The following is a 10,909-nucleotide window of genomic DNA, read 5'->3' as shown; positions in this document are numbered from 1 at the left end:
AAATAATGGTCCAAAGTGAAGGCCTCAGACGCAACAGTGTTTCTCTGACTTCATGTCCTGCTTTCTCCTCAATCTCATTCTCCCAGGAGGCAGGTCATAGAAACTAGAGCCCCTCTTCCCTAAGAAGAGTCATTGAAACCAGAACTCCCTTTTCTTGAAGCCAGCCATAAAACCCAAAAGCATTACTCTAGGTTTCCTCCACCTTTCTGTGTAAAAACTGGCCAAAAATTATTTGACCTACTTCAATTGTAGGTTATAAAACTCCTCTTCTAGAGAAGGTTCTATCCCATATCCAGGAGAAGGGAATGCTGCACAGAGAGGCCAGGAATCCAAACTAGACTGGCCAAGGCCGGGTCAGACTATTAGCATTAGATCGCCTATTTTGTCCAATCGTATTTCTACATGGCTGTCCATACTTTGTTGAACCTAAGTATAAAAATGGGTAATCACCCCTGTACCTTTGGGTCTTCATTCTAAAGGCTCCAGTGTCAGGTAAAACTATGATCAAATAAGTTGTTATGCCTTTTATCCTGTTAAACTTCTTTTTGTCAGTGATGTTCAGGAAACCTTTGGAGGGTGAAGGGGAAGTTTTCCCTTGACCCTTACACCTCTCCAGTGCTCATTCACAAATTGTGATAGGTTTGTGTGCTGTTCACAGTTCAGAAATGGATAAGAGTATCCTGATGCTAAATGTGCCTAGAGTCAGAAAAAGAGACAGAAGTAAAACCACATGAGGGGGAAAAAATGGACTTAGCAAGAGCAATCCTTAAGGGGTCAGAATAGAGCACTTTGTATAAAAGACGGAAGTGGTAACTTGGACCACGTGGTGTTTCTGGCCACATTGTGAGGACAACCAGATCTTTAACAATCCCACTGGGAAATCTACCAGTTATTCCAGTAGGTCAAAGCCTGGGCAGAGAAGTTTATTTTTATTTTGAAAGGTAGATTTGGAAAGCATGAGTAGAGCTCAGTTTGTTGGGAGGGGTGACAGGGAGTGTATTGGAGGTGTCTAACTGTATGGTCGTGACCTCAGGCCAGACTGGGGAGATTGAGGATGGACAGCAAGGCATTAACAAAGGCACACCCCAGGGATCCAAAATGAACATCTTCCTGAATGAGTCAACCTATTCCCTACATTAAGAAATGAAACAGGCATCTTAAATGTTTTTAGATGTATTTTATTATATGTGCATACCTAAACACAGAAGTCTTAATATCTTTCATAAATATCTTTCATAAACATTTCAGTATTTATTCATATGTATTTTTTCCATGTTCTTTGGTCATTCAATGTTCATAATAGACTTTATAGTTATCTGAGGGAAGTCGGCTGTGTAGTCAATCTTTTGTTTTAACCTATAAAATGGCTAATGCAGGATTTTCATCCTGTGGTCACAGTGACTATTCAAAGATTTATGGAGGTAAATTGATCTGTAATCCTAAATGATCATAAAATAATATAAGTAAATTTGTCTTAAGCTTTTCCAAATACATTCTGCCCTCAACTTGTTTTTATTCTCCTGAGTGTCAAACCAAAACTTGTTTCTGAAATGCTGCAGTTGAAACCCACTAAAGTAAAAGAAATGGGACTTTTTACCCCCTAGCAAGACAAGGTCATGGAATTGGAAGAGTGAGGTCATAGGGCAACAGCATGACTTGGTGTGATAGCAGCAAATTCTGGAGACTGTTCTATTAAAGTATCCTTTATAACTTGAGGAAGGATATTTAATTCATGTTTTTGACTATAATTCTATTCATTTATGACCCTTTCTTCCCTGTATTCTCATCTTAGATACTCTCAGAGGTGGGCAGCAGAGTGGAGAAAGTTCTTTGTTGACTAAAGGAATATAATGCTAAAGAAGAGAGGAGCTATCACCTTGTTTAAGGTACTCTTGGAGGCTTGAAAGAGCAAACCAGTTACTCCCAGCCTGTGCAACAAGCCCTAACCAGATCACTAGTACCACAGATTTTTCCACCAGCACTGCCATGCCCATTTATGCCTTTTGATTTTGACACTGTAGTTCTAAGTGCCTTGTCTTAATGCACTCAATAACTCAGTTTCTTTTTCAGAAAAATGACATAGCTTATCTAATAGAAATCTAGAAAGCAGCAAATACTGAAAAATGAAAGTAAAATGTTTTGCTATAGGAGATCCTATATCCAGGATTTAAACTGTTTTAATTGCATCTGAGTCATACTATCATGGATAACACATGGTTTATTCCAAGGTCTCTCAAAAGTTAATTTCAGAAGAAGCAACTTGTTTGTGGAGTCTAATTTTTTCTACATGGGAAGTGGGTACCTTTTTTGTTTTTCCTCTGAATAAGATAAATATCATTAAGCATCATGGCTTAAAAGAAATGATCTACTATTACCAACACTGTATTTATCATATGTAGTAATTAGCTTTTAGTCATGTACTTAATAATATTTTGAATATTTATCTTGAACTTTTTTCTAATCTTCCCCAACTTTTTTTTTTAATAGTTATTCCTTTCAAACTCCAGGTAACAGTATTCCTGAGAATACATCTTGTGACAGTTTTATGCACATACATATAGATACTTTAGCCATTACACATAAACATTCAACACATTACATTCAACACATTTAAGGGCACCTTAAATGGAACAGATGCACACATCTGCAAAATTTCAATAGTCCCAGTATGAAAACATTCCTACTCTGTAAGGCCCTGTTTCTCAGAGTGGAGGCTTTTTTGCAAGATACAACATTGCTTAGCTTATTGAAAGTTTCTAATAGACTTCCACACACAAGAGTGAAGGAGTCAGGCTAAAAGGCAGACAGACCAGCATAATCATGTTCAAAACAGCCCAACAGTTTTTAAATACATATAAAGGTATTTATGATTCTTGTTGGATATTTAACAATCTTCTTTGACTTCTTTGCTATTTAAATATTTCATACAATTATACATAGATAATTTGAATCAAGAAACTGGAACAAAGCACATACATACATAGAGACGCACAATAGCCCAGACACTTGTAATTACCAAACATAAGGCCTCTAATGCTAATTGAGCAGCATAATTTTTAACAGGTGAAATATATCAGCTTGGAATCATAAAACCACTTAACATTTATATTCCTGCACTTGAGAATTATTTCAGCATTAACTGTAAATAACATGAAAATATTGTAAAACATAAAAGAGGTCATTTACTGCCTCCATTTTCTGAATTGTTAGATTTGAAATTTTTAGTTTTGTTCTTATATCTTTAACTCATGGATATCTTTCATTCTCTTACTGAATAGGACCATAACCCCAAATTATATTTGAAATTATAAACCACAATATAAACAATGCCTATTTAATAAGCAATTCTAACAAAAAATAATTTTCCTTTATGATTAAGGTGGGTTTAGTAGGTATCTTCTTTATATACATACACATTTCACAGCCAACACACTCAAAGTTTAAGCATACAGAATGTATTTTAAATTCATTGCAGGGTAATCAAAGTCTATATTTAACTTCATCTTGAGGACTAAAACACATACACGCACGCACACATACACCACCATACCAATTTAAGTATGTATATGAGTTTGTATATGCTTAGTTGTTAGGTAACAGTTTTCTAATGTAAACTGCTAAAATTTTGAAATTCAATTGTGAACCACATGATGCACAGCCCTGCTATAGGATCAGTAACACACTAGGTGTTGGCCTCACAAGCCTTCTAAGTGTTACACTTTTCTTGAAGTAACTGAACTTCAAGTTAAAGGCCTATTTGTAAAATATATAAACTGGAGGTGTCTATGAAGAAATTGCTTACTTTATATGTTTTTCCTTATAAACTTAGATGTTCCAAGTATCATAAGAATATTGTTTCTATTAAGAAAATGTTATTTTATTAAACCGATTCTAACAACACTAACTTTAATATTTGAAAATATGCCCTCCAGGGCAGGCACAGGATACTGTAAGGAAAAGTATTACTAATCACATTTTCCAGTATCTTCTAATCTTGATATTGATGTAGTCAGGGCTAGGAATAGGAATACCATCTCTTTTAAGTGATTATATTTACATTTGGTTTTTATAATTGTATAGGCTGTTCAGGTTCTTAATTCAGAATTATTTCTGATGATTTCTAGAATATTCTCTAATATTCTAATGTGATATATTATGAAATGGGATGATCTTATGCCATTTGCATTTTGATTTACAACATGCAATGAAAGTGGTAGTTGAAAAATAAATATCTAAAAGTCCACAGCTCTCTATATAGTTTTTTTCCTTCATCTAAATGGCTGTATTGTTAATCAAAACAAAAATGGCTGTAGGCTTATTTGTTATTTAGTCTCCCCAAAGTAATGTTTTTCTTACTTTTTTAATGTAAATTGCTACTTATATAGCCAACCTGAATTAATATTTTTAAAACTATAAAAATAAATATTTGCATGAGATGTATAATGTGAGTAATCTCAAAAAATTGCATTCTATTTTTAGATCCTATTATTAATATTTCTCTGAAAGCAGTGCTGAATAGTATATATTTTTAACTGCTGAAGGCTTCTTGAATCATAAACAATGTACAGTGAAATGGCTCTTTCCCCTTATTCCTCCCTGGTTTTATGATTTTTGCACAACTAAATCCTTTCAGCCATTGACTTTTAAAATGTTTATGAAACATTATGTATATTGGCAGCAAAACCTATTCAGATTTGTGCCACCCATTAAAAGTAAAGTGCTATTTTGTAATTAATCTTTTTCAAGCAAAAGTATTGAACTTGTAGTAGAAAGATCACTTTCATGTCTTCTCTATACCTGCAGAGCTTACAAGATACAGAATTAAACATGAGACTCATCTAAGACTGCATCCGTTTTCCCCAGCTCAGTGGGAGTGTAGGTGAACTGGCTAGACAGTAGTGGGTTCTCCATGCCATTTTCCTCACTGATGTGAAGGACAGTGTCTCCATGCTGGAGGAGGCTGGATGTCTCGAGGCCTGTGAAGTCATCAGGGTCAGAGAGTTGGGTAGAGAGTGGACTGTGTGCAGTAGCACCTTGCGCTTCTGTGTCCTCCTTCTTTTCTCCTTCTTCAGTGGGGAGGTTCTCACTCTGTGATCGAAAGGATCATAACATTATGGAAAGATAGGATGGGTACCAGAGAAGAACATCAAAAAATGTTGTTGTTTAGTGGTAATGGGAAAAGGAATCAGATGGCTAGTCCCAGTTCCAGCCTTTGTAATAGGTAGGATATTATGTAAGCCCTTCCAACTTTCTAACCCTCAGTTTTTGAACCTGGAACATGAACACAATTTTTTGTCTTGCTTATCTTGTAAACTGTGAGGATCAAATGAGATAATAAAGCTTAGTGTTAAAATGTTTTTTAACCATTAAAGTCTATACAAATATATACAGTAACATTGCCCTTTAGTTTTCCTTAAATACCACATGAGAAGAAGGTAAAAGTCTAAGAATTCATTTATAAAAATGAAAAGAAAAAATATACCAAAACAAGAAAAATATCAGTGGGAAAAATAGCAAAACAATGAGGAAAAAGATCAAAACGAAAAGTTCCTTTCATCTTATAGGACATAGAGGTTCTATATTTAAAGGCTTTCTCTAAACTGGTAACTTTATTTTTTTAATTGAACTATCTTTCAGCTATCCTTTATCTGAAATGCTTGGAACCACAAGTGCTTTGGATTCTGATTTTGGAATATTTGCATTATATACTTACCTAGTTGAGCATCCTTAATCCAAAAATCTGAAATCCAAAATGCTCCAAGAAGCATTTTCTTTGAACATGAACTTTGAATGTTATATCAGCACTTAAAAAGTTTCAAATTTTGGAGCATTTCAGGTTTCAGATTTTTGTATTATGGATGCTCAACCTGTATAAACCTGTTGTAAATAGCTGTTTTGGCTGCAAAGCATTTTCTCTTAGGTTTTTCATAAGTAAAAATACCAAGGCTTTCCTTGGTCCATCTTAAGTAGATATATTCCTGGCTATACTTTATATAGATTTTCTCTTTCATGATGGCAGGAGCAGTATCTGTTTGGATAACAAAGCATTGCAGACCTGGACTTAATTATATGGAATAAATGTGCATATCCAAGTGGCTGCTAGAAGTAAGTACACAGGGAGCAAGCCTTGCCTGTTTCTCTAGTGCCCTCACCTGCTTGGGAGACAGGCTGTGGAGATCCGCAACAACTATGGCGGGAGAAGATGTGAGGACTGGTTCGTCCATTGCTTCTGGTTTCCTAGATGGGGCTGGGCTGCAGCCCTGTAGTTGGCCTGTTGCAGGAAGTGCATCTGTTGGGGCAGCTGGTGGCTCTGGCTGAGCTTCAATGAAGGTCACAGATCGTTTCTGATCCGCTGCAGGTAGAAGTGAAACAGTAAATTGGGGAGAAGTTGGTGGAAATGAACTGCCAATGCTTAATAGTTGATTGTAACCAGTGTTTCCTGGGGATTTTTTTTTTTAAACAAAAACATTGCTGGTTTATTAATAAATGAGAGCATGTTTGAACATTTTGCGCATGTTTGATTTTATCTTCTTACAAAGAGTAAGACTTAGGTAGAGAAAACATTTTCACATAAATGGCCTAAAATAACATTTGTATAGAGCATTAGTTGAAGTTGATCATTCCTCATAACAGCAGCCAAAAGGACTTAAAAGTTCCTATTATTCATCATAGCTTTACCTTCAATGACATATATAGCAAGCCCAGTTCTTGGCTTCAGTAAAGAAATCACATCCTTTTATAGTCAAATTTCCCAGTATTAGTGGTTTACCTTGGGCTCTTTCATTTTTTCTAGGTTCTTGGGGTAGAGACAGGGATTGGGGATGGCAAGAAGAAAAAAAGACACTACAGTTTTCTGGGAAACTCCTTCCCTTATGTTAGCACCTCCCCAAAGGTGTGCTTATCTCCATCAGCTTGGTTTTTGTAAGCCTTCCTGGCTGAGTTGCATGGCATCATGTCAATGGTATAGTCAGAAGGGACACAGGAGGCCTTACCAGACGGCTTCGTTTTAGGTTGAATGCTCCTGCGAGTGGTTGACAGCCGAGCCCCATGGCGATTTCTGGATTCAGTCTGAGTTTTCTGACGTGATAGTAGAGGACGTCTTAGCTAAAGAGAATAGGCAGAATAAAACTTGCAAGAGGGTCTAACGGCTTAGGAGGAAATTGTTTGTTTCTTTATTTATATGTTTCTGTGAATTCTTATGGTTGTTCCTTACATTTATAGCTGATAAATTTATTTCTGCATATTTAACTATAAGTATTTTCTTCTGACATCCCCTTTAGCTAGTTCATCTCCCAATTATTACTCCTTTATATATGCCAAGAACATTGACTAACACAATTTAGATCATAAACCTGAGAATTTCAGTAATTTTAGGATGCAAAATGAGTAACTATTGCTTACTGATCAACCTTTGCTCATTGCTCATTTAAAACTTATAGTTGAACATATGCTTTCAAAGGGGAGGTTTATTTTTAAAACCTCAGATGCTGGCCAAGTGCCTGGTACCTCAATCAATAATGGGAAGCAACAGTGCTCCTGTGGAAGCAACAGTGATAAGCCGCTTTCAGATTTTTATTTAGCAAGTGATGTAAAAGAACTCCATCTAAGATAATCTGTAAAGATGATCTTTACTTCAGTTTGCTTTAAATTAAATAACCTTGAAATGAGAAAGGACTTGTTTTTCTTTGCCTTTACGTAGAAACAGGCCTTAAATCAACTGTATAACAAATCTTCCTCTATCAGTAAGTTTGGCTGGTAAAGAAGGTTTCTGGGTAAGGAACAAACAGAATTATAGCCCCACTTACTTTACCACATAATCAGCTTTGCTAGTAAGAACATTCAGAGCTAAAAGAGGAGATGGAAACATTTGGCTTGCCTAAGTACTTACCACGTTTTAAAGTTGCTCTGTGCTGCTTATTTTTGGTAGGGTGAATGCAAAATGTAAATTTTTTTAAAAAATACATTGTTTTATTTAGTTAGTTAGTTTTTAAGAGACAGAGTCTTACTATGTTGCCCAGGCTGGACTCTAACTCCTGGGCTCAAGCAATCCTCCCACATTAGCCTCCCCAGTAACTGGGATTCCGGGCACACCCAGCAGCAAAATATCTTAATATACATGGGCATTAAAAATCACACAGAGCTTCCAATTCGTAGGATGGTTCTCTTGTGCTTTAAGGGTCTACTTACCTGCCTCAGGCCCCTCTTCCTCCCCAGCGGCTGCTGAACGAGGAGGTTCTGTTGACCAGGTTCACTCTGTATACTTGCCACCCTGCCAAGCATCAACAGTGTTAGTGTACCCCAGAGAGAGTACAGGAGACCATCCTCTGGTGGGTGTTAGCCAAAACCACTTGTATGATACAGTCACTTCAAAGATACCATTATCTTTGAAGGATGGTTGGGAGAGTCCCTGGGATGGGCGTTTTCAAAGGTTTGGGAGGGAGGACAAGGCCTGTAGCCCCAAGCTGCCAAAATTGAGATTCTGTTTTCAATCACTGATGCCGTATCTATCATTCAGAAAACATTGGTTTGATCACACCCCTGGTTTGGAAGCCACCAAAAGGTATAAGATGTCATATTCTAATCTCAATTTTTTTTTCCAAGGGGAAGGGAAACGGTGGTGACAAACACACACAAACAACTCTATCACATGGATGGGAACACCTTTTTAAAATTTCAATTTAAATGAAAATAAGATGGACAAATATCGAACACATCAGACACAGAATTTATTTGGGTGAAGGGGCACATTCAACACATGTTTGCAGCCTGAAGTCTCTGTGACTACCGAGTAAATGAATAGTCACATGGGTAAATAATTTTTTTAAAAACATGGTTTTAGATTTAAAAGGCTGGCAAAGTATAGCTATAGTTAAGCTATCATTACAACTCAGGAGCTTTAAAATCGAGTAACTGCACTCAAACATACCATGCAGTTTATAAAAGCAACAACCTGCTCCCCCCAAATGTACTGTGTATGTGTGTCTTTTGTATGCAAAAATGACTGGAAATAGTTGCTATTTAGTGTTGGGTGAAGCTGAAAATACTGACATGGGCCCATGGTCGTTTTTCATTCTGCATGCATGTATAAAAGGTATTTATAATGGGAGTGGGGGTGAAGAAAAGAAGTATCCTGTGCCCCAGAGAATATTACAATTCTGTGGATGATGCCAATGTGATTCTTTGGTTAATGGTTAATTAATTTCTGCTTTGCCTTTGCAAAAGGAGAGTCATCTACAGATAGTTCGTAAGAGTATAATATTCCACAGAGGAATCCAGAGTCAGCAACTGTCCAGGGAAAAGAAAGACTATATCTGTTCATTTCCTTTTTTTTTTTTTAAAGGGCTACTTAAATACCCAGCTGCAGTAGTAAGGAGAGAAACTGGTGGCAAGACAGGCAATCAGATGTTCCCCTTTTGTGTTAATAATTGGTTAATCATCACAAAGTTGACACAGTCACATTTGTTATTTTTTAAAAGTCTTACGTTTCCACTAAAAAATCAATGTGATTCCCAAATAGGGTTTATCACAGTTTTTATGAAATAAGGATGTAATTACACCGTTTGGGGTTCACCATAACAAAATTCATAAAGGGTACCAAAACAGGTGCTTTTTAAACTTTCTTGTTCTCCTGAATGTCAACTTCAAAAAGATCAATGTGCATTATCCTTATACATATATAACGTTGAAACAGATATGACCTTTCCATGAAGATAGAAAATTACCCCAAAGGAACAATGCAATAAATTCTGATAAGCAATCCAGACTAAGTTGCTGGCATGTTTGAAATGACATCTCCTTATTAATTATACATGTTAACATGTCTGTTAAGTTGGAAAGAGTATTCAATAACCGTATGCACAAAAGTAGAAACAAGTTTCTCCTAATACTAAGCAAAGCTTTCATTGGAATGGATTCTTCATTGACATCTAAATGTTACCTCAGTTCCCTTGGCCATTAAGAGGAGGTTAATACTTACCAACTACCTCCCATTAAGGTAGAGAAAAGAAGTTAGTTGATGTACAATGGTGTGAACATGAAAAGTGATGTACATAGCATGCTTTCTTGTTTTACATTTGATGTTGTAATGAGTTTATTGCTTCTAGAATACTAAAAGGAAGCAGGTAATAAAATGTTTTGAAAATAATAGGGCAGAGAAAATGAAATCGAGGCAGTCCACTTGTCTCATTTTTATTCAGGAATCTGTGATTGTGAGAAAAAATGGTGTAAGAAAAGAAAAGAAATTCACGTTACTTAGGGAGTGTTAAATGTCAAAACATAATGGTAATTTCATGATGATTATTCCAGGAGAGGATCATAAGCACTGAAATTTTCTCTATGGATAGAGAGGCTTATATCTAAGAGATGCATCAAGTTTATAGCTTTAGTATTTAGCTGTTCCGTAAATGATATAGCATTTCATCATGGAATGCACCCATCAAAGATGAAATTACAAAATATATCCTTGGAAATATCCCAGCTTATGAATTATACTCACTCTAAAAATGTGATTGCTAACATGTTTATATTTGGAATACTGAAGGCTGGCTTAACTCTGTACAGTTAGGAATAAGCATCCAAAAAAGTTCACAATGATAATTTATACAGATCATGTTTCTTTTTCTGGGGTTTATATCAAATTGAAGTTGCATATAAAAAGTTTCAATTTAGCTTCTCTCCACATCATGTAATATTTCAGTCATCTGCAGGATTTGTGATGTATGACTATAAGATGTGCAATACTAGAATGAACCAGAAGACTAAGGGGTTTTCACTAAGCACCTCTCTATGTTATGTCCAGTTTTTATTTAAATTGTTTGAAACAGTCCCATCATAGTTCCTACCTACTACAACTGCAGTAATCAAAATTATTTTTCCCTTTAGGGAAATACAATGTTATATTTGATAATCA

General features: G+C 35.9%; 1 protein-coding gene across 2 annotated transcripts in view; it reads right to left on the bottom strand.

Annotated features, from left to right (window-relative positions):
* Window positions 1-1,157: 1,157 nt before the first annotated feature.
* UNC80 (unc-80 homolog (C. elegans)) overlaps window positions 1,158-10,909 on the bottom strand; it is a 251,121-nt gene continuing 241,369 nt past the window's right edge. For both annotated transcript variants that reach the window (XM_011966529.1, XM_011966530.1), the window contains 4 exons: window positions 8,188-8,269; window positions 6,993-7,104; window positions 6,153-6,352; window positions 1,158-5,088 (listed from right to left, as the gene is read on the bottom strand). In XM_011966529.1, coding sequence (XP_011821919.1) covers window positions 4,822-5,088; window positions 6,153-6,352; window positions 6,993-7,104; window positions 8,188-8,269 — 661 coding nt within the window. In that variant the 3' untranslated portion in view covers window positions 1,158-4,821. The remainder of the gene's footprint in view (window positions 5,089-6,152; window positions 6,353-6,992; window positions 7,105-8,187; window positions 8,270-10,909) is intronic.

The sequence above is a fragment of the Mandrillus leucophaeus genome, unplaced genomic scaffold, assembly GCF_000951045.1.
Source record: "Mandrillus leucophaeus isolate KB7577 unplaced genomic scaffold, Mleu.le_1.0 Scaffold763, whole genome shotgun sequence".
NCBI classification, from domain to species: domain Eukaryota; kingdom Metazoa; phylum Chordata; class Mammalia; order Primates; family Cercopithecidae; genus Mandrillus; species Mandrillus leucophaeus.
Note: the sequence above shows the minus strand (reverse complement) of the source record. Positions and strands in the feature narration are given on the sequence as shown.